At 38.3% G+C, this 25,413-nt stretch overlaps 1 protein-coding gene across 1 annotated transcript in view; it reads left to right on the top strand.

Annotated features, from left to right (window-relative positions):
- Nucleotides 1–25,413, top strand: part of LOC136705530 (pro-neuregulin-3, membrane-bound isoform) — a gene marked incomplete at its 5' end in the record, with an annotated part of 467,573 nt that overhangs the window by 430,364 nt on the left and 11,796 nt on the right. The window contains 3 exon segments of the mRNA XM_066679152.1: nucleotides 14,774–14,876; nucleotides 16,479–16,605; nucleotides 21,431–21,549. Of these exon segments, the coding sequence (XP_066535249.1) occupies nucleotides 14,774–14,876; nucleotides 16,479–16,605; nucleotides 21,431–21,549 (349 nt within the window).

Below are 25,413 nucleotides of genomic sequence, written 5' to 3'. Positions count from 1 at the left end.
CTTACACTCAGCCTTAAGTAAATTTACAGATTCAGATGTAGCTTTGTATCCATAGCCTGCATTAATTTCTGCCGATTTTCTGAAAGCCTTTGGATGCTGCAAAAATTGAGCATTCCACTGGAAATCCTGGGGGCAGCTTGACATGAGGCGCAGTCAATCCTCAAGCATGAATCATTGATGATAATAGTGAAGAATTCCTTTTGCCTCTGAGCTGCGCCCTCTAGTGGATGTATTGTTCATATATCTATGAAATGCAGCGTGGGCAGTGTGTATATTTCCATACCTACCTAGAGCATAAATGAGCCTTTAACTGTCAGTCAATTGTCAAAAGGCTGATCCCAACATATAGTAAACATGTTTGTCATACACTGAACACACATAATGTTAAGAGCTAACCTCAGTCTTGCTGCTCATAAGTTACACCTATATGGCACTGTCCTGGACCTTCAAGTGTATTACCTTCTTCGGAACATTATGAAATTTCCTTGGTGCAGCATCCACCTGGGTGATTAGCCAGTCCACACCAGTTGGTTCACTGCACACTAGCTATTAGAGAAGATGAGAGGGAGTGACACAGCCAGTTTATTAGAAGATGAGGATGATTAGGAGGCCAGACATGACCACACTGTTTATTTAGCTGGACACCAGGATAACACCCATTCACTTTTAAGGAAATGTCCAGGGGTTTTTAATGAGCTCAAAGAGTCAAGACCTCGTTTTTATGTCTCATTTCAAGGATGATTCAGTTTGTTCAGTAGTGCCCCTGTCACTCTACTCAGGCACTGGGATCCACACAGGCTACAAGAAACAGCACCCCCTACTGGCATCACCCTAACACAATTCTTCAAGTAATTTTGACTATACAAATAATAATGAGCATCAAAAAGTATTTTTGATACTTATACTTATAGTATAAAAGAACCCTAAACAGCTTTCAATGGATTTCAATGGAATGTGGTTCTTCTCATAAGTGGTTCTTCTTATAAATAAATTATACAAAAAACACTCTCTGAGTTTGTAACTTGTGTAACATCAGTGTTATCCAGCATTTTCTTTGATTTCTGGCACTCTTGCTAAGTCTTCTGCACATTGGTCGGACATGTCCAAACCCAATGTTCATTTCCGTGATATCCCACTGAACCGTTCAAATCCTCCCTCATAACTCACCCTCTGCTCCATTCTCCTGGCAATCATCCACGATAAGCAAGCGGTATCCCTTTATCCACACTTGTCATGTTATGGGCCTTGAATGTAAGGATCTCAGGGATGTAGATATGGCTCCGATTTTTCCACTCCTCCAATCATCGCCTCGTCCCCCAGCTGAATACTAATGCTCTCCAGTCTCCTTGGAAACAGTCGGAGGAGAGTTGCAGGAGATGCAGTGTTGTTGGCCCAGTAACTAACAGCATCTTTCTGTGTGAAAAACTCCAAGCGAGAGTTGAAAATCTTGGCAGGAGGTTTACAGAAACAACTAAATACATTCAGATTCCACTGCTGATACATTTTTCCCCTAATTATAGTCTTAGATGTTCGAATTATATGTTTTTTTTTTTCTTTTTTTTTTTTTTTTTCACAGGGTTTTTATTTGTTTGTTCATTTTTTAATCCAAGTGAATTCCAATCACTTGCAGTAATGTTAAAGTCTGGGCTCTGAGATGGACAGTCCATTGCTTTGAAAGCACAAGTAGGTTGTTATTTTGGGTCTGTTTCCTTTTTTCTCACTAATGCTGGGCAGATAATCTGTGATTTCAGATATCTTGGGCATGAATGACAGCTCACCCTGCGCATCCAGTGTGTGAACCCAGTGCTCACTAGATCATCAGCTCACACAGCATGAAAGTAATTGGCCTGATAGACATGATGTGATGTGGATATTTACACTGTGCACAAAACAAGCTCTACATTCAGTGCAGTAAAGCATCGGGTGTAACCGCAATGCTGAGAAAGTGGCTAGTGCTATATTTTATACCGAAATCCCTCTCTTTAGTTTTTATATGCAGATGTTGAAAGAGCAGGTGTCCACAAACAGTGGCCTTGTAGTGTATTAGGTGTACAAATTAGTTTAAAGCATTTTTGTGTAACATTAATTGTAATTCAGAACACAAACATTCTTCTGCACTTTTGTCATTTTATGGTAACTATTATTATTATTAATATTATTATTATTATTATTACATATTTACAGCACATTTTCCTCATGGAACTCATAACAACTGCAGTAATAAATACATATTTCTCACTTGCCATTTTAAACTACTTAGATTTTATTTATTTTTTGTTTTTTTTAATAAAATGTTTAATGCAAAAGCACACTTGGGCAGTTGTTTGAGCAGATATTGTTCCCCTTTACACTGCACATCCAACAATGTCTGATGAAGCTGAATCTGGCCTAGATTATGTAGTTTAGTCAGTGGCGACAGAGTCAGGCTTAAAAACGGGGTTCAAAACGCACTGAGTGTGCCTTAAAGGAACACTGGGAAATATATGGTACTTTTGTTCCTGGGCTCCCCTTCAGTTGCAGAGTGTAATTAATTTTCATAGCTCTGCTCTGAAATCAAAAGTTGCATTGCATTTGCAATTTCTGCAGTGCTAAGCCTGGAGTAGCAATGACAGAGGCTCTGTTCTCCCCATCACAAGTCAGTAAAACCTCACAATAATTTTGAACTTTTCACATTTTTCAAAGTAAAAACACTGCCTAGTATTTCCTCAAAGTGTGCAGCAGTGTTTTCCAAGTTCTTCTCCATTGAAACCTAACATATTTTTATAAACATAACGTTTACGTGCAATTTTAACAAACAGAAGCCATCCCTTTCAGCGCTGTTGGAGGGTAAGGTTATTTATTAAAGGCTCATCTGGGGCAAACACGGCAAACTTTCTGTGCTCATGTATCTGCCTCTATTAAACTGCCATTAAGATCATTTAAAAGATGTATTTGAGAGCGAGGAGGAGGAAAGTGAAACAGAGACAATTGAGAGGAATCTCACGCAGTTGGATAAGAGCATCGACTCAATGCTTGTCCTTTCAAGCTCCAGTTGCTGAACATGAAGCAGCGGATCCACAGGGAAGGGCTTTGAAAGCAGAAAAGCTTCGGATCATACTCACGCTGTTGACTTGCACTCTATCTTGTCAATATTTAATTATGGCACTGGTCTGAAACACGAGGCCTCGTATTAGCATAATCTAACTGACAGTTCCTCTCTAAATCTTTCAAGTTATCTAAGGAGGATCTTGGAAGTGTTCAGAGGTGGGAAGTAACTACATTTATGTAAGTAGGCTTCATGTACACTGTGTATGTGTATTCTGCACTATTTGTGATTATCAGCCATAGCATCTGAACACCAGATGATACAAATCCACCAAAGCTAAGCAGTTTTGGGCCTGGCCAGTCAGTTGATGGTGGATATCTTGGGTAGTTGCTGGAAGTAAGGTTAGTGAGGCCAATAGGGGGCGTTGTCCCTGTGGTCTGTGTTGATCTGGGTGCAATGTCAGAGACTGAACTGAACAAATGGCATTGTCCTTCTGAACAGATATAAAACCATAGTTCTTATTCTCTGAGGCCATACTTGTTTCATTCTTGTGGGTCTATAAATGTGCTGAAGAAAAGCACAGAAAAAGCATAGAAGTATGCAAACTTCTGAAAATAAATAGAGAAAAGTGGTAAACACTTCACTTCCTGTGCTGATGAACAACGGGTGTTCATGAATGTTTTTTTTTTTTTCATTCTTCTCAATATATTGGAAAAATACTCCTCTGATTCTTATGGATCTGTCATATATGGAGGTTCTGTGCACTTTTTAAATCAGAGGCATTCAGAATTTTTAAACTAGAGGCAGTCCTTTGCCAGTTGTTTGAGAACTTGCACTCTACCTCCCACCCTAAACAAACTTCTTAATATTCAAATTACAACGTTGTATTTTAAAATAATAATAATAATCGTCCTTTTTGTCCAGGAGTATTATTGTGTATATTGTATTGACTCGAAAAATAATTCAGATTATAAACATATGTGATTATGAAAACAGTTATATAAAAACTAAAAACAACAGTCCTTTACATACTTCCTTTTGACAGTCTCACATCTCATATCTTTGGGAGATCTACTAAAAGACCTATCAAGGTTTTCATAATTGAACTTTGCCTGTAAAGAGAGCTTAGAGCTGTTAACTGACTGGCTCATGTGTGGCCCTGTCATGTTGATTTTCAATTTCTATCAGAAAATGCCTCAAGCGGAGTCTTTTAAAGACCTCTCACCAAAAAGTCTTTGACTTCCAGCTCTTGGATTTTAACCAAGGGAATAATGATCTTCTCTGATATGCCAAAGGCTGCCTATCCGCCTGCAATCTTGCCCCTTGGAATAATTTCACTTGTCTTTTTAGCAAGAGCAGTGTTAAAATAGGTGCATCGTCTCTTAGGGCAGATACAATATATACAGTAAAAGAACATTGGATGAGAATGGAAACATTTAAGCTATACATCACAGCATTTGAATTATGATCCTGGTATTAATATGTTAAAAGTATGTATAAAACATTGAATATAGTAAATGTTAAAGTATATACTAAATATACTATATTGAATATACAAAAAAAATCCACAGTGCATTCTTAGAATCGGGTGAGTTTTGTGTATTTTAATGATGTAAACGTTTGTCCCACAATCCAAGGGCAAATGGAAGTTTCCCCATGTGTGGAAGAGAGCTCTGTCCCAAAGAGTGGCCTACTCCCTACATAGTCAATTTAACAGTTTATACAACTAATACTTCTACACATAGACAGTGCACTAAATGATGGACAGAGATAAATGAAGCTTATATCAACTGTAAATGTTGTTATTATCTGACATACAATGCACTATTTTAGTGCAGAAATGGTAGTTTTATGACTTACACTGTGCACTACATTATGTGGAAGGAGATATTTTGAAATTTTCTTAAAAATGGCACATAGCATTGCACCTGTAGGTTATCATGACATGCATTGCCATCGCAACAGCTCATCATGACCTGTTAGTAAGAAATCGAGTAGTATGTTATTTTTTTGTGTACAAACCTGTCAAATTCATACATTTAAGGTCGGCACATGGTATACTGGACAATAAAAGTGTGTAGTACACAACTGGGATTTAGCCAGAAAGTTGCTGGCTTAAATTTCCAATTAAAATGTTATGATTTCTTCAATTTTGTACTATATATGTTTTACACCACTTTAAATGTAAACCAACTGATAATAGTTAAAGCTGACGTTCATGATCGTAATATAAAATTCAGATGTTTCCTCACCATTTCCTGCTGCTCTCCAGTCTGTTTGTGCACTGGAAACCTGTATAATATCTTTACGAAGCCCAGTGTTTGTAAATCATTAAAAAGAAAACCCATACTGTCTTGTTCAGTATGCTAGGCTTTTTCTCTCTCTGCTCAAGGCAGAGGCATCTGTTGTTATTTCAGAAAACAGAGAGAACTCTAAACATTCAAAAGTTTGGACTGAGATGAGAATATTGCTCTATTCTGGCTCCATGGGTGGATATTATTGGCTTATTTTCGCTGGTTGGGATTACTTAAGGAAAAGTCTCCAAATTTGGGAGATGGCTAACTGCTTTACTGAAAGTGCTACAATACTAAACAACTCGAGTAGCAAATGAGTTTCTGTTGTAATGCCACGTACAAACAACAGTCATTTTTCTTTTAAAACCAAATGTTCCACCTTAAAAGACACAGAGATCCTGATTGTGAACAAACCAGAGAGAACTGCATTTAGCCACTATTGTAGATGTCTAATGTAAGCAAATCATATACAGATTCGCTCACTTCTGTGTCCAAGTCAAGTTGTTATGGCACTTGAGAATTACATTTGCACATTGCTAATGTTGGTATCACCAAGCTCAGCCTTAACCTTTAAAACCCTTATCATAGCTCTAAGCATGCCCCAACACACGTTAGGCTCGATGCCAAGTTGAAATTGGAACTTAGATAATTCCGGCCTTATTCATAGCGGTGCCACTGGACAAGATTTGACTTGTTTTTCTCAGGTGGACAGTGGGTAATATGTTGTTCTAAAGTATATCAGTGCAGAAACAGCTAAGGGCATGATGTCCAACACATAAAACATAAATGCCAAGAATGGGCACAGCTCAAGTTCTCTAACAATTTACATGACAGGGCAAACAGCTTTAAAATATCACCTACTATATTTTAATGGATGTCGAGTAAAATGCACACTACTGTGATCTTGTGATTGGAAAAGAGCTACAGTCCATTCTGCAGAGACTGACATTTGGTGGGAAATAAGGAAAACATAAATGACAAAACAAGCATCCATCTATTTAGATCCAGTTGCCAGGCTTACAGTTGACCGTAGATGGGTCTCTCTGCTATGACCATAAGAACGCAGTTAAAGTCAGCTCTCTACTGCTGTTAAATGTGACATCTGTCTGGGACAGAAAGCTCAGCTGTCAGCTGCTGAAAATGGACCATCACTTTTAAAAGCGCTCCATCAGATTGGACATAGTCCACTGTGTGCGCTCCATTTGCTGCTTTGTTATTAACCTCTCTCACAGTAGAGCTTCTGAATGCACTTGGTGCTAAATAAATGCTTTGAAAATACAATACAAACACCTGGATGTTGGGGGGGGGGGGGGGGGGGCGTACAACTGGACTGTGGACACAGATCACGAACGTCAAGAGATGGGCCTAGTAAAAGTTAATTGACAGGACTTTTGGTCATCATTCTGCTCCAATGCAGATACGTAGCCATCTCAGCTGTGGTGTTATACACATAGTGACCCTCATGGCCATTGGGTAACTGTATTTATTGCTTCTACACTATCTCCTCATCCGACAAAGTAACTGCATTCAGCCATGACAGCATTACTGAGGTCATGTACTGATGTTGGATCTGGATCATCAACACCACTCCAACTCACACCAAAGGTGCCGTGAAAAAGTCTTCAGAGAACAGTTCCACTGCTCCACAGCAATGACTTCGGAGTTATAATCCTCCAGCACATACAAATGGCATTGAGGATAATGATATCAAGCTCATGCGCAGCTGGCACAGAGCATGCCATTCTGTTTCATAGATTCCTATGTAGATTACAATGAGCGGAGCTTACAATAAAATATGCGGTATTTTAGCCTTCCTCCTGTGTTCACTTTCTGGTACCATCTCTTATATTAATGAGTCTGTTTTGACCCGTGTCTTAAATCAGCCATAAGATCAATTAATTATCAACCAATGTGTTTCTTCCCTTTTGTTGACCTTGTTATTCTTCCTTATCCATGAAAGTATTGGTTTTATTTGTTCATAGTTGCAGACTGTAAACTGGAGATGTACACGATACAAAACTCTAACTCTAAACTGACTGGGCCTTACATGTCTGGACATGTCTGTCTTTCCTTGTTTTGGGAAACAGACAAAGATAGAAGCCCCTAACTGAAGCTCAAGTGGTTGTAAGAGGAGCCACCTGTAGGTTGTTGATGTATAGAGGGTTTATGAGTCCAGATTTGGCACTTGATTTTGTTTTCTGATTTAAAATTATACCAGGGCTGAAATTGACCCTAACAACAGAAAAGCTATAATTTTAACAAGAGTGTTTTATAATTTAGTAAAAAAATATATTATTTTATTTACATAAAAAAAGTTAAAAAGTCTTAATGCAAAAAACGAATTTATGGAGTACTGTGCATTTAAAGAAAATAAGAACAATAGGAAGGATAATGATAATTTAGAATATCTAATATCATTTTTACATATTAGTTAGCTTCTGTTAAACATCAGATGTGGCTTGGTTTATGTATTGTAACCATAATGTGACTAAACGCCAGGCCAGATGTATCCTTCCAATATCATGCAGTGTTCACACACTTGGCCCCTAAGAAGAGATAAAATCCTTAACAGAAATAAAGAAGTGTGGCTTCTGTAAAGTTTCCTTAAGCTTCAGGGAGACATTTTTTTTAGGATGGCACTCTTCTCCTCAGGCTTGACAGGTCAGAGAAAAGCACAAAGTCACTGGTCTGACATGGAGTGACAGGTTGGACAAATCATGTCGCATTGACGTGTAGCTTCAGTACAATTCCAGCTCAGAGCGGCGGGGAGGCAAACCGGCCGAGGCCGAGGGAAGAAAGGCGTAAATCTGCCTCGTCATGTCTCAGCCTGATTCACTCTCAGAAAATGACAGCTTTGTTGCTGAGACACGCTCCTCTTTGCTAATGGTGGAGCTGGTCCTGTAGCTGTGGTTTCTTCAGTTTCCGCAGCTGACACAGACTTAGCAGTGGGTGGTTTGGTTACAGTCCAGCATCAGAATATTCCTCGTAATGGAAGATATACTATTTAGGAGACATATTGAATAAGCTTCTAGGTTTGAGGGAACAGTTTTTGTAAGGACCTTTGCTGCTCCTACATCGCCGTGTTGCTATGGGAGTGGCTGTGGCCTAATAGTTAGAGTTTACTGATACACATGGGTACATTATGGAATGACAATAAAAGTATGATTTTGTTTATTTTTCATGGACAACACAAGGTATAGCAAAGCTTTTTGGAACTCAATGACCGATTTATTGTGGGAGAACTCAGAGCCCTGCTGCACACCTCTACACTCTCAGAAAATATCTGTCAGTCAAGGGTGCATATTCAGTCAGTACTTTACTTAAACATCATAAATGCAGGCTATATTGATTGAATGTATAGGATGTATATTTTATTATTTTATTTTGTAGAGTACTAACTCTACAGAGAGTTAGAGTTCTGTTGAAAGAAAAAAACATTTCTCCAAAACAAATGAGAAGGAAAATTCTGTCCACATTTTCAATAGAACTCAATATAAAAAAAAATAATAAAAAATCAAAATAATTTTGAAGCATTCCTATTGGTCAATTCATCATTCTTTGGAAGCAATGTAACCTTGGGGAACACAACTGGACTTTAAAAGCACTGTTGTACCTTTAAAGGTTTCTAGGTTTTGTGAACAATAATGTACTGTATCTTTTTTTTTTTTTCCTGACAGTGCTGTCTGTTGTGAGCAAAGTCTTCTGGTCCAACATGATGTGACCTCACAACTCTTTAAATTAATATTTTATATAAACTGATAAATTATAGACAGTCTTAAATGTGAAAGGAAGTTATTGCAACAGGTTCCGTTTTTCAACTCTCCCTATGGGAGATTGGACTATTTCATGTATTCCATTCATAAAATGCACGCACAGTTTAAAGAGAACCAGGTGTTTTTCAACTCTGTCAGAAATAAAAATGAACACCTTTTTTTTCTTCTTTAGTAACTACGCTAAGTCTTGTTTTCATAGTGTTCCATCACAAATCTCTCATGCTTGTTTCACTGTAGCATCCAGAGGATACAATTAAACTGCTAATCTGCCATAACGGAATTGTTTCATTTTTAAATTCCTGAGAAGTAGCTCAGTATTAATACGACTGACCTCGGCAAGTGTTTCATTAAGAACACCGGAATAATGGTTTTGTGAGAACTGGTAATTTATCTCAATTACATGGTGGAGAACGCTGGGAATGGCAGAACCACAGCAAGTGGCATTTTCTCTTCACAACACCATCCTGTTAATTCAAGAGGCTGCTAATGGAAAAATTACCACAGACAAATAAGAACCACTATTTTTCTCATTGCAACTTGCTGCTTGTTTTTTTTTTTTTTTCCTTTTATTCCTGACTCTGTTGGAGTTTCAGAGCCAGATGGATTCACTCTCTGAGTTCCAGCACAAAATGAGACGCATTCTGCCCAAACCATCAGAGCTTTAGATGCACAGTTAGTTCCATTTATATTGAAAAACACACACAGGGTAGTGGGTGGATAATTGTCCTCCTGATTTCTATAAATTTTATCTATGGGCCTCAAATTATTTTCAATAAAAGAACTTTTCACTGAATTTGAACACAAGCAGAAAGCTTTATTCTTGCTCTTACTATCCCTAACACATTGCATATTAAAATAATGTATACAAATGATCCATATAGTAATGTCTGTTTTTTTATTTTCTGCTTCTGAGCAGTAGGGAACACGTTTTACTAACAGCCCTCTGAAATCTCAACATACATAACCTTCTATCCATCTATACATCAGGGGAGTACTGCAGAAACAATAGAGATATCCTTTAAAACTCATACTTCACTCAGGCTGAGATGTACAAGTGGAGGCTGCACGGTGTTTTGACTGGACACAGTGAACACCAGATCAATATCTACTGCACATTCGCTTCCACACAAAACTTCTACCATAACACTTTTGTAGTGTTCTTATTACAGTGTAAATAACGATGAAATTAATCAATAATACATGAGATGGAGTGCTATGTCATGATATATTTGCCAGTGCCATTATAGCATGAGCCTCGAATGAACCTTGGTTCTCTCCGGCGGGGTGGTCTTCGCTTCCAGCAGTTTTTTGATGGGAACCAAGGCTGCATTATTCAGAGCTGCTCTCGGATTAAATCAGGACAACATCAGAGCCAGAGATAAAAGAAAAAAGTCAGTAAAATATCATGGTTTAACTATTGTTTACAGTGGGTTCATATAATGATGCACATGTAAATGATGTGAAGTTCTCTCTGTTTCAATTTAAAGTGAAAAAATACAAGACGAGTCTCAACTTGCTCTGAATCTTTTCTTGTTTGTTTGTTTAATTGAGCTTTTCTCATGTTTTTAAATCAGAAAGCAGGTAATGGGTCCACTGCGCCATGAATATTTACTCTGTTCAAAATTAGGCGCATTAATGGAAACACAGCCAGTTCCATGTTGATTAAAAAGATCTGGGCATCTCACAGCTGTTTGAAAGCACTGGCACCATTGTTAGGTTATGTGTGAGATGCAGAGTAATACCTAAATACCTAAGAATTGTCATGCAATTCTGGCACTCCTAGAATTTCTCTCAGCCAATCACATTGCAGGGTCGAAGCTAACTGTAGCATAATTACAGTTAATGAATTCTGAATAAATGAATTGCTGAATAAAGACTAACTGTAAGTTTCAGAATATAATGAGTTCGGCCTCAAGGTGAGTTCATACATATTTCACTAAAATGACATTTCCAGGATTCATACAATGTGTATGAAATATATTTATGGATATTTATGTGAATTTCTAGTTACCTAATGAAAAATGACCTTAAACCTTCCCCTCAAACTTAATTCTAAACCAACATTTACTGTAAAGCTTTTAAAACTTGGAAATAGCAGTGGTTTGTACTTAAACTATTCTATAACCAACACCTAACCCTAACACTAGCTCTGTCCCTAACACTGAATCATACATGTAAAGCTTCAAAAGATTAAAAATGGCATTGGTATGTTCTTGTGCTCTTGAACAATATACAGAACATGTTCTGCAGCCCTTCTTTAGAAAGTTTGTGTGGATTTAGTGAAACAGCACCACCAGTGGACAGGATGTTACCAGGGGATTATAAAATTGTAATGAATTAGAATGTAAAAATGTTAGGAATAACTGGGATACACTAGTTTTTGTCAAGTTTGTGATCATTTTTGGCACTCTCACTGGAATAATGCTTTATAAAATATTGATAGTCTTTATCTATTCCTTCTATATTTCAATGCTTTCTCTTAAGCTCGTTTTTATATTTAAAATAAATCACCTAATGTTCTTCAGCTTTATTTCTTCATCATTTCTCATCACATTTTGCACTCCTAGCATCTCCGAACTGTGAAAAGACTTATAAAATTATAAGAAATAAATGCCTGGAGGAAAAAAATGACATGCTAATAGAGTCTGCGGATTTCACTTGATAAGATTACTGAAAATGAGTAACAAAAAAAAATATACCCAGAAATAGGCCTTCCACACAGTGCTGGGTAAAATGATGCACGGTGCCAGGAGAAAGATTAGATTTGTTGCCTACAATTTCTGCAATTTCCACTTATTAAGACATTGCTTTTGCCATGAAAGAGGAGAAGAGGTGCTGATTTGTGGGAAGAGGTGCATTGTGGGAAGAGCATGGGGTTAATTCATAACCTCTGGACCTGAAGCATTATGACTCCTCTAAAAAAGGGATAGAATTAAACTAAATTCAATATAATGAAATCAAGGGTTTTATTGGAGAATTCTATCCCCCTTATTGCAGTAACTGTTTCTGATTTTCAAACATTTCAGTGAGGATTTGGATTTTATGGCATTCTGCCAAGAGATCATTAGTGAGTTATGATGTAAGATTTGATTTTGAATGATTAGTTCTGTGTTACAACCACTCCAGTTCATCCCAAAGAGCACAGGTTTTCTTCTTCACAGCCCAATGCTAGAGGCACATGATACACAGCTAATTCACCAGTGTTAAATGAACACTAATAGTGTTAAATTAACACTGTTAATGTAATAGTCTCAGTGTTAATTTAACACAGGTGAATTTGTATGAATGCAGATCTGCATATCAGTCAAACGGAAGAACACCTGTGTGTACTTGTTTAATCAGTCATTGTTAGTCAGGAGTCCTCCAGCTTTGTTAGAACGTTAAAGTCAACCCTATGCAGATACAATTGGACACCTGTGATCTAAATGATCTCATTTCTTTTCATACAATTTATTGAGAATTTTATGAACTGTGCACATTTGTATTGGGCTCTCCAGCTGTGATCAAACTGATGATGAAAAGAAGCAGCCCAGATATTAATAACATAATTTATGATATGACTCATTAATATTATTATTAATGTGCAATTATTTGTCATTGTACAACATACAACAAAATGTGTCTTCCTCTTTTAACCCATCGGTGGCTATTAACACACACCCAGAGCGGCAGGCAGCCATCCCAGACTCCTGGGGAGCAGTTGTGGGTTTGGTGTCTTGCACAAGCGCAGTGGGGGACAGTGCTGATTAGGTTTTATTTTGTTAATTTATGTTACATTTTGTTAGTTTGCAGTCACTAATGTAAGCTACTATGCACTGGTGGTGCAAACCGACTCTTATGTTTTTGAAAACAAATTACAGAAACAGTGCTGTAAACTGTTATGAGTTAGGGCTGATTTTTAATGCTGGAAAGGCCTCAGTATCCTTGAGATTCTATATCTATTATTATTATTATTGTTATTATTATTATTATTATTGAATAAACATTCATATGAATTTCTGTTGAAACTATGCTGACTGGTCATTTCTGTGTACAACATGTGAATCTAAAAATGACTGAATTCAGTCATTAAAAGGGGTGTCTATATATATTTGGACATATATGTCACCCATGCACTGTTAAAACATACTGTAAAAAGTGTCTGCCATATTATAACCTGAAGTTTATTCCTCTTTCAGTTACTTGAACAAAATTTGCATGTAGTCTGAATGTTTTACTAGATTTAATTAATTAATTTTATCTCTGATTCATCTGAATTACAATAAAGTTGATTAAAGCTTCCTTTATGCCTCCAAGCCACAATTACAGCCACAATTACTGATCTTCCCATAAAAACAAAGCCTCGTAATTCTGGCCTCAAATTTCCCAGCCCATTCATCAGCGTCTTATTCTGAATGTGATGTTTTGTGGCACCTCTCTTGTAAAGTCTGTTGTGCCTGAGTGTGATCTGATTGATTGCCTATTAATAGCCATGAAGCCGGGTGTGATTTACTCGTTGGTATGAGAAGAGACAGCTGCCATTTTTCATGCTTAATGGTGTCCATTAAGGCTTTAAGTCTTCTCCAGTGGCACCAGTCCCCATGGAGGAAAAACATCCATTACTCCACTCTTTCTAATCAGCCCCTTTCAGGACTCCATTTCCAACTGCGTTGATTTGAGGACGTCGTTCTCTGGCAATGACATGGTGCATTGTGTCGGATCATAAAGTTGCATTTTAGCAATTAAACACACTTAAGCATTCATAAAGTTGTATTTTTTCCTCAGCAAGCCTTCAACATATTTCAGGGAATGATATCAGCATTCTGAAGCCAGTTCATGGTTGTATTTTACAATGACCTAGTTGTACTTGGACAGAAAATTTGTAATTTTAAGATGATAAACCATTAATAGCATGTTTAGCATGTTTAATAGCATGGTTTGCTTTGCTATTTTAAGTACTGCTTTACTGTAAATGAAACTGACCCAGTTTAAATTAACTTTTTAATTATTATGTTTACTCTTGTCTTCACAAAGGAGAATATTTTTAAGTTACTATATAATCACAAATATTTATACAAGTAAAACCAGAATAATGAATGCAGCATTGTTTGTTACACTGTCTGTACTTATTGTATAATTCCAGATCTGATTAATCTAATGTTGGTTTAAAGGATAGTAGATTTATTTTTGACACCATGTAACTTTAAATATATTTAAAATGTGGACATTAATACCATGAGCCGATTGAAACCATACTGAGTTACTGTAAACGAGACAAACATGCCGATACAACCATAACAATGCTACCTCATCTTCTTTGTTTCTTCACATGTCCAGTCTGCTCTAATCATATCTGCTTCTAACTTGAAAGAAGACTTCCTTCGCCATTATGAACATTTTATTGTTTAAAATAGTCGGCCTGTTATGACCAATCAAAAGTGGCTACAAGCTTGAAATCAAACAGTGCAATTACAGCCCAGAATTTTGTTGATGCTGGAACCAGAATGTCATTTCACAGATTTTCAAACTTGTATTTTTTTATTACTTTACTATTGTAAATAAACAACTTTGGTTTATATTCTGTGTCAATGTTATAATGCACCAGCGAAAGAACTTAAAAAACTGTTCCCCCATTAACCATTCATCTATTGCTCATCACAATGTTCCTTCTTTTTTTTCCCTGTGTTTTCAACCCTAAACAGAGAGCAAGGAGGTGTACAAGAGGCAAGTGCTGTCAATCACATGCATCGCCATGGGAATCAGCTTCCTGGGAACACTCTGCATGGCTCTCTACTGCCGGAACAAGTGAGTATCCGTTTGGGATTCAGAAATGTCAGGTACACGGCTGAATCTGAAAGGTATTCTAACAATCTCTAGCAAAGAATGGCCCAGAAACGTAAAGATATGAAGGGCAGAACACGGTGCCTGTGAGAAGTAGAATCTGCCTTGGTTTCTGCTTCAAAAATAGCTTTGTATTATGTATTTTTGGTGGGCTTAGCACAGCTGATTCTCTGTGACATAGGAAGCCATTCTTCTTGTTCAGCATGGCTGCTCCAATTGAAGTGACTTCTCCTGTAGCATTTTTCTATTGTGATTCAGATATTGGTCAAATTGACCCAAGATTCAGCTGGATGCAAATGGCTAACAAGCTCAAAATAAGGCCAGATAAGTGTGGTGAGTGTAGTGGAGAATTACAAGAACTGTGAATATGGTCAAAAATGAGAGACATAAGAGAACCAAGCAAAAACAGTGAAAACAAGAGCTTGCGTGGCTTCTTGGTTCTTGCTGCCGCTTGCTAGTGGTGGAGTCATGCAGTGACTCATAATCACATATAGAAGGTAAAAAGTGATTTAGCTACATATAACAGTGACAAGACTGAACAGGACAAAAGGAGCATTTGAATTCCAGAAATGAGTTGCTAGCTTCATATGCTATTAGCATTTATAGCAGAAAATGAGATGTGTAATTTTATTAAGTGAATTTTTAGACCATACTATCTCCAAGGCTAGAGCTTGGAGGGCTACAAGATGTTCATTGGGAGAGTTGAAACTATTTTTTCTCTAATGTTCTCTACTGTGAGCCAGTCATTTGTTGAAATAACTTTCTCAAATTACTGGCTAGTTCAAAATATGAGATACGTGTGTTCTTGTTGGTTAGTTCATCGTGCTAAATTTAATCACTAGTTCTAACCACATTCTGGGGGTTTTGAAGATGTGCGCTCTGATTATTTCAGATATTTTACTTCAAACAGCAAATCCAGTTCACAAAAACACACACAGCAAGTTGAAGGATGGAACTCGTTAGCATCATGGGGAGCTGAAAGATGAGACTTTGTGGCGTTTGTTTCAAAAAAGATGTCACACAGCCGGTGCGATCAGCCGCCCACTTCATTATCCATGTGCCATGTGGATAACTTCAAAGCAGCCCACAGAAACTCAGACAGCCTGCTGCAGTAGCCAAATATTACATCTTATTAGCCTGACCATTTGATGTCAGTTTGGACTTGGGTCTTTTAAACGCTGATCAAATCTTTTTAATTTTCTACCTGAAAGCACATACCCAAGCCACAGATAGTGACCGTCTGGCCCCGCTGCTGGACAAACATGGCCGGAGTAATAGATGGCTGTCACTCAGTGCTTATGGAGCAGAACGGTGAGAAGAATAGCTGTGCCATTTCAATAAAACAACTTATAGAATGAGATGACTGACCGGCCTGCTGACCGCAGAATCGGGCCATGACTTAGTGCCAGCTGAAAAGACCTGTAATGAATTTATTACCCTGGGAAAATAACTCAGAGTGCCCTGAGCATAGCTCTATAGGTGAAATATGCACTATGGGTTAGACTCGGAGTGGTAAATGTGCTCATAAATTGCCAGATTAATTCACCAAAGCTCTGCCCCCTACAGGAGACGCAGGGAAAAGCTCCAAGCTCATCTGAAAGAAAGTCGCAGTCTCAAGAACTACAGCCTCAGCTCCTCTGGCTTGCCATGCAAATCTGGCCTCAGGCCTCACTCTGGCCTCCAGCTACAAAATGTGAGTATTTGAATGATCATCTCAGCCACAGCATCACTTTAGAAATTTCTCATTTGCTCCCACACTCATTGACGGATGTTTAGCAGGTTGAAGTTGCTCCAGTAGGTGGAGCTATCAGCACCTGTAACTTTGTGTGCATTACTGAATAATTAAGAACCTGACAAGAACCCACACCAGAGCTCATAGCATAGTGGTGTGGGCAGATGTATATATATATATATATATATGGACTAAAAGAGTTGAAAAAAACAACCTTTGCATTGTGTGTTTATGAGTAAAGAGTAAGTAGTCAATATGAAGGCTGTTATACACAGTGAAGTGGAGCCGCAACCCATGGATAGAGATGCTAGACAATTCCTTTAAGCACTTCCAAGTCCTGTATTCCTGGTTTGGAATAGCTACATGTTCATGGTGGCACTGATGGCGGTCCCCCGAGAGCAGTTCTGGGACAGAGGCCTGTTCACTCACTCACTCACTTGCTCACCCTCCTCCCCTGGGAGGGCTTTGTTCCCATTTATCACCTGCCCAATAGCTTCGGTGGACAGATCCATCTCATGCCAGCCATTCTGGCTTATTTGCATGGCAAACACAGCTGTAATTTGAATGTCAGTCAAACTCAGTGAGTCAGGGATGCTTAATCTCACAAGCAATCACACACTCTCTGTCAGGAGACTCGCAAATGCCAAGCCGACCAATCAAAACTGCTCCAGTGACAAGCAGGCTCCAGTTTTTCTTGCTATAGAAATCAAATGAAGACTCCCAGGACATTTATTGTTTTTCCCTATGACAAATTATTTCTTTTTTCTATTGACATTAACCACCATGTACCAGTGAAGGTGAAAGAGGAAGAGTGCTACCACGTGTGCCATACATCAAATGTCTAGAAGTCAAACCTAACGCCTCAATCAATAAGAAACGGCTTCTGATCAGTGACAAGACAAATGATTTACCAAAGTGACACTCATGGCCAACTTGAAAAATGGAACATTGCTACATTGTTGTAAACAAGCTCACTTGACTCTTACAGTTGTGACAGAGCAGTGTCTAGAAAGAAGGCTCCAGATTAAAATAGCACGGAAATCCACTTCTGGTGATGTATGGTGAAAGTGGCTAGAAATCTTGTAAAACTGCAACTTTTTTGGGGTGGACTGTACACATGGAATGATGGCTGAATTGATGAATATATTGATGTATGAACAGAATGAGCTGGAATTGTCTACAGCTTTCTTTTGAAAATTCCCAATAAGTTTGATGTGTCACATGACCCTCTTCCCATTGAAAAACAAAAGTTGGATCCAAAATGGCTGACTTCAAAATGGCCACCATGGTCACCACCCATCTTGAAAAGTTTCCCCCCTCCCATATACTAACGTGCCACAAACAGGAAGTTAATATCACCAACCATTCCCATTTTATTAAGGTGTATCCATATAAATGGCCCACCCTGTACATATACTGGATCTGTGAAACAGATTTTTCTTTTTTTTTTTTTTTTTAAGTGGGCAGTGCCAGGAAGCACAAGGTGTCTAACTCCTTGGCCAGTGAGGTGACGAAAGACAAAGTTGTTTCTAATAAAGTGGTTAGTGTTGTGAAGTGCAAGGCAGGTGTTTCTATTAAAGTGGCCATATATTGGAAGTACATGGGTGGTGTTTCTAATAAATTGCCAAGTGGGAGTATAACAGTTGCTCCCATCACATGTGAATACACTGCTAATTTAAAACTGCAAGCCATCCCTCCTACAAGGCTACTTTTGCCCAAGGGTCAGTGCAGGTCAGCACAAATGATACGCTGCTGATTTTAAAGCAATTACCGTCCAGTCTGCCTGCAGTGTCCCAGGCTGTGTCCATTAAGACAGCTCACTTCCGATCTTCCAAAACACTCGCAGAGTTTTTGTCGAAAGGAATATGTCTTCTCAAGCACAGCTCATACACATCATAAAACCCTGACCTAAAGGTGACCAGCTAAAACGGTAGTGGCCAGTCCTACTTTCAGCCAGATTGTTTAAATCTGGCCACTAAAAGGGTACTGTCTTGCCCTTCTGAAGCATAACAGTCTCTCTAAAACATCAGAGCTGCGTTTGTAACACCTTGTGTAACCTCTTTTTTTTTTTTGTGAGAGTGAATATTTGCACTGGACAGAGTAATGGAGAGGGTCAAGATTTCGGACCTATACCTTCACATATTTGCATTCCTACTACATTGTTATATATTACAGGTATTTGTTTTGATGCCTGGCTGTGATGTAATAAACAGTTTATAGCTAGTGTTGCAGGTGATATCACTTTGTTGAGTAGCCGTCATATTGGGAACCTACTCATTACTCAAACACACAGCTGAAATAAAAACTGTTTATTTTCAACACTTGCAGTGTCTTTATACATTAAAATGAAAGAAATATAAGTATGGAGTCCTGATACATTTGTCCATATCATGTTTGTAAACAAAGCTCTGTTCCTCTGTGTCAGTCAGTAGATGGCCTTGGGATGCATCTCAAATAGGGCCATATTCTCTTCATAGTTCACATCACAGATAATAAAAATTATAATACTGCACCCAGACAGTAAGTAGACACTAATTTGACAGGGAAGCATGAACTTTATAGCTGACTTATTTTATGACCAACACTGTGCCCTACGGAGGGTGTAGGCAGACAGTTAGGATTCGGCCTCAGCATTGCTACCGCATGGAAACATTACTCACTGAGCATTTCACAAGGAGAGCTATATTTTAATAAACTTTAATCCGAATCAGAGAAATAATTTAGGCAGACAATCCTGTTAAAACAATATCCTCCAAGAATCTGTTCCATTCTCAGAGTGCAGGGACAGCTGGATCAAATTATTTACCCTGTAAACAAGGGGAAAAATGAGAGAATGACAAAAGAATATGTGGCTTGTTTCTGTAGAATCTTACACACTAAAACAAAACACAAGTGAGATAAGACGATTACTGAAGCTCATATATCCTCTGTGTATGAATAATTCACTCAGATTCAGTCACAAGAGCAGAGAAAAGCATTAAAGTCTAGCATGCTAACAGATTTCCATTAGATCTGATGATGCCAATCGTGGGAATTGAACCAGCAACCGAGTCCTAAACCCTGTTCTCTAATCTTAAAACTGTCCGTAAATATAACCATAGTCATAATTATTGGAGATATATTTGGCACACTTTTTGGCAAGTTCCTCAGTGCCCAATGCCAAGCCTCGGCTAGATGGGTGTAAATCCCTCTGCTTTCTCTGGAGTAATGAACCCGACAAATCCTCACAGCAATGTCCCAAATTCAAGCCTCCTTTGATTCTCTTGTTGAAGCAAAATGGCAAAATATCTGACTTGTTTTCAGGACAAACGTTAGGTAAGCTCTTGTCCTAATATGGTTGACTCTCAGGTTGTATGGTATATAAAGGTGCAACTGGTTTGAGTGGACCTCGACCTGTGCTTTTAAAACAGCTCTATAAATAAACTGATTTTACAGCCTCATTAAAAGAGAGTGTTTCTGTTTCCACACGTCTTTAATCTCACCGCGTTTCTGTTCAATCAATGTTCTATTATAATCAACATCATTAAAACCTGCAATTATGTCAATGCATTTACAACGCAACGCATTAAAGATGAATTGAATTAATCAGACGTCAGGCGCAGTAATCACTCAGTGACACGGAAAGTCACAGTGAAATAACACTGACTCAGTATAACACACGAAGCTCCAGTCGATAAGAGCCAAGATAGAATCACAGAAATAATATCTTAATAATTGCACTCAGAAATAACAGTTACAGCATTAAAAATAATAACAATGATAATGACAAATTGGATAATGTGTATATTGTTGTCAGATGGTGTGAGGAAGACAGTTTTGAGGCTAAGTGTTTGGTTTATTGAAGTTCATTATAAAACAAAGGACAAAATATCAGCAGAAAAACACAAATCAGGAATGGGGAAAAACACGGAAACAAAAGGCAAGGCAAAATAAACTAAGTGCTTCAATTTCCACTGGTTTCCAGCTACAATGCTTAGCAGCATTCAAAAAATAAAAAGTCAACTACTGCTTCTTTTCAAACTGGATGGTTCAACACACTTGTAGAGGAGCTCGTAGTCCAGCAAATAGACATCCAAAACAGCTACCAAAATGATATGGTGATAATGGGTGACTGCCATCTTACACACCCAAAGAAGGAGCGCTATGCTGTGTCTGAAACGGGTCACTATTCACTATTTCCTAGGATTGAGTGAATATGTTTTCAGACAATTCTACAAATTGTGGTACCCCAAAATAGTGCACTATGTAGGCAATAAAACACCTTTGTGGACACAGCACAATTTTGCTTCATTTAACTCATGGCCCCAGATGGCCGTGGTATCACTGGGGATCTAATGGGTGATCTCCGGATGAGGGTTCGTATTTAAAATTAAAAATGCCCCATAATTATTGGCCAATCATAGAAGGCCAGTCTTCAAACACAAACAGTGGTACCTACAAGGTTTCTGTACTGATGTGTATGTGAGTGCGCCTCCAGTGGTGACAACAGGACACTTCTTTTATGACGTCTTATTCTGAGGAGAAATAAATGCAGAATGAGTCCCAATTTTTAAGTGTGTTAATACAACCCGGTATCATGCCACTGTCAACAACAGCACAGAGAGTCAATATTTATTTGACACTTACTCGAAGCCCTGCTTTAATCTTCAATCAACCAGTTTTCAATTCTCTAGTATATAGACAAACACATTTTGAGTTTCCAGTCAAAAGAAGCTTCTACTAAAGTAGCCTGTGAATGTACATGTGGAAGAATGATTTAGTAATGTGTTTGTCGTTTTGTTTACAGTATTGTAAAAGCACAAGGTCCTCCCCGCCACATGAAGGTGCTGTCCACGAGTCCAGTTTTGCTTCAAACTCTGCAGGGTCTGCCCAGTCAAGAAGTTCGTCAACAGGAAGACACCACAGGTCAGTTTGCGTGTGATCAGTTTGGCCATCTTCCTCCAAAACAGTTTATAGCACCCTCTCTGTGATTCTTGTGTGGGTACATGACAGACAGTTTGAGTGGGCAGGAGCCTGAATAGCTCACTTCCCCTTTTAAACGGTTGTTGTTCTTTTTCCTGAGGGAAGTTGTGGCATCTGAAGCCTTTAGTTGGGGGTCGGACCCAGGATTCTGTAAAGCTGCTGTGTGAGAGAACCCACTGGAAAAAGCACCCTGATTATGTAATTTTATAGAATATATTGAAATAATATGTCTTCTGTTTTCACTACTGCATGTGCTCCCATGGAGGCACTGTCCATATGTGAAAAGTTGCTCAGAATCCAAAAAGAAGTTTCTTATCAGTTCTGAGATTTAAACCACTGACCTTGTGGTTAAAAGCCCCATAATTTGACCACTAGTCCACCAGCCTGTCCATTGTTGTTTTATCCTGGGTGTAAGTTGTTAAGAACCCATCAGCAGACAATCTATGGCCTGGTGTGATGATAATGGCTATTGTAATGATACGCCAAAAAAAAAAACACCAGCACAATACAGTCTCACTGTAACGTGTCGAGAGGCATTGGTGAAGGAAATTAAATTATCTTCATGGCAGTGCAGAGTGTGATAATTGCACTTTTATTGAACGCTAAAAAGAATGATAGTAATTGTAATTGGTGATAAACACGTTAATAGGAATTTCTGTTGGCCACGGTGACACGAAGCACAGGAGCAAGGGATCGAGATAAACCGGAATAACTCTGACCATATGCAATCTCATTTACCGGCCCACTGCTGAATCCAAATCAGTTGTGTGTTAATAGATTAGATTACCCACTTCCACACACAGTGGAGGCTTGTTTTGCAGAACCCAAGCTCTTTTAAAATCATTCTTAAACCATTAAAATAATCTACATTTCTGTTAGTCCCAGGAAACCATATAGGAGCATCTCTGCTCATTAGCATTTGATCTAAAACCCTGGGAAATATTAAGAAGCATGTTCCGCTTTGCTGCAGTGAACGTTTCTACTTTTTTTCTGGGAAGGCTTTAGACTGTTTCGGAATATGTCTGTGAGGATGTGAGAATAAGAATGCTAGTGGGTTCAAGGGGCTTTATTTTTTACCCCTGAAAGCCTCACTTGGAACAACTATGATAGTTGGTACAATTCAATTTTATGATTGGTTATGATTTGAAATTATTTGGAGCAATGAAATAACGTTTGGTAGAAGAATACTCACCAATACTCCATCTCTCTATTATTACACACCGTATAACACCACCCTTCTCGCCTCACCTTCCTGCTCCTTGCCCCCTTCCAGCTCAAGCTCAACCTTTGTTCGGCTGGGCTGGGGTGGGGTAGGGTGGGGTAGGGTGGGGTGGGTGGTGGTTTCCCCCTTCCTTGCCTCAGCCCACAGTGAGCACAGGGTGCAACTGGCAAATGCTGCAGCAGGAAAAATAAGTTCATGTATAAAGCAACAGTATAACAAAGTTGGACTCAGAAAGCTCTGAAAACTAACTCTGAGGATGAAATATTCACTGAAACGTAGAAGGACAATGGGTCGTTTAAGGTTAAAGTGAAAAGGTGTTGTTGTCTGAATGTCTGTAAGGCTCGTGTTTTGAAAATGCTTTGCTTTGGGCCATGAAACAGATATTATTCTTCTATTTTCCCCCATCATCCCTTCCCTTCAGCTTTGATTCGTTTCACTGAGCTGATCAGAGCTGTGAAGCATAGCAAATTCAAAAAGTCAAACCCAGATATGCGCTTAATTTAGCCAACATCTTTTTATGTCTGACATAATGCATCCACGCAACCTTTAGAAACAAACCACGAACACCAACGAAAGCTCTGATCAGCAGTGTAATGTTTCTACCTGCATTCCTTATGCACACATGTTGACTCAACATCTGGCCTAAATACATGTAAAGTAACAGTGAAGTAACTCTCAAAAATGTTATAAACTATATATATATATATATATATATATATATATATATATATATATATATATATATGGGCGGCACGGTGGCGCAGGCTGCTCCAGGGACCTGGAGGTTGTGGGTTTGAGTCCCACTCCGGGTGACTGTCTGTGAGGAGTGTGGTGTGTTCTCCCTCTGTCTGTGTGGGTTTTCTCCGGGTGACTGTCTGTGAGGAGTGTGGTGTGTTCTCCCTGTGTCTGCGTGGGTTTCCTCCGGGTGACTGTCTGTGAGGAGTGTGGTGTGTTCTCCCTGTGTCTGCGTGGGTTTCCTCCGGGTGACTGTCTGTGAGGAGTGTTGTGAGTTCTCCCTGTGTCTGCTTGGGTTTTCTCCGGGTGACTGTCTGTGAGGAGTGTGCTGTGTTCTCCCTGTGTCTGCGTGGGTTTCCTCTGGGTGCTCCAGTTTCCAAAAACACATATTGGTAGGTGGATTGGAGACTCAAATGTGTGGGTGTTGCCCTGTGAAGGACTGGCGCCCCCTCCAGGGTGTATTCCTGCCTTGTGCCCAATGATTCCAGGTAGGCTCTGGACCCCCCACAACCCTGAACTGGATAAGGGTTACAGATAATGAATGAATGAATATATATATTTTTTACTTTAATAACTTTTAGGTATGTGTGTGTGTGTTTGAAATATCTTCTCTGGTATACATATTAATATTTGGTGATTTGTGGATGTTGTATCACTAATGTCACGTAATTCAATTTAAATATATATATATATATATATATATATATATATATATATATATATATATATATATATATATATATATATATATATATATATATATATATATACAGATTTTATTTAAAGCAATTTCAGGCCATTTATATGAGTCTTATAATACTGGCCATATAACACTGACAATTCATCAGTTTCAAATGAGGTTTAAAAGATTTATCCTGACACCAGCAACATGCCCATTTGTTTTCAAAAGCTTTATGTCCTCAAACCTGACAGTAAATTTGTTAAAGGTGGTTAGTGAAGCAAAGCCAAAAAGTTATTTGTTTCTGCCTGATTTAATCCGGGTTTAAAAGCCTGAGCCCCCCAAAAATCTCTTCTCTTTCTGCTTTTGTTCACAGCAGTGTTTGTATTCATTCTGTCTTCTATTCATGACCGTTCACAATTCATTGGCAGCTGCTTTTGCTGCAGCCCTCCTTCTCCCATCGCTTCTGTCTTCAAAAGGATCATCATATTCTGAGTGATTGCACTTGTCTGGGCTTAGGAAGGATTTAGATACGGAGCGAATTACCTCTCTGTGGGTCTCTTTGACAGAAAAAAAAAAAAAAAAAAAAAAAAAAAATATATATATATATATATATATATATATAATTTAAATTATTTTAAGCCTGAATGCATCATTTTCATTGGAGAGTGTCTTTTTTCCATTTGTCTCTCTTCAGATAACACACTTAATCTCTCTGTGACTTTATTCTGTTATTTACGCTACTTTCTTTGGGCAAAGTCAGATAAACAAACATGAATATAAAGATTATAGCTGATTTTTGATAATAGAATGTAAAAAAAAAAAAAAAAATATATATATATATATATATATATATATATATATATATATATATATATATATATATATATATATTTAAATGCTCATATTCTATGAAGATAAAAAGCAAAAACGTATATGTCATTTAACTGATATTGCAACGAAAATAATGAAATTGTGCATCCACGTTTAACACATCCATGCTAGTGAACACTCACACACCATTAGCCGAATTGACCCATAAAATATAAAGATTTACATATTGTGGGACCAAATATTGGGCATTGTGTGTTCTCCTTGTGTCTTCGGCTGCTATTGTTTCAGCCCATATTCCAAACACACGTGTTGGTAGGCAGTCTGGCTATTTGAAGTT

The sequence above is a fragment of the Hoplias malabaricus genome, chromosome 8 (genome assembly GCF_029633855.1).
Source record: "Hoplias malabaricus isolate fHopMal1 chromosome 8, fHopMal1.hap1, whole genome shotgun sequence".
NCBI classification, from domain to species: Eukaryota; Metazoa; Chordata; class Actinopteri; order Characiformes; family Erythrinidae; genus Hoplias; species Hoplias malabaricus.
Note: the sequence above shows the minus strand (reverse complement) of the source record. Positions and strands in the feature narration are given on the sequence as shown.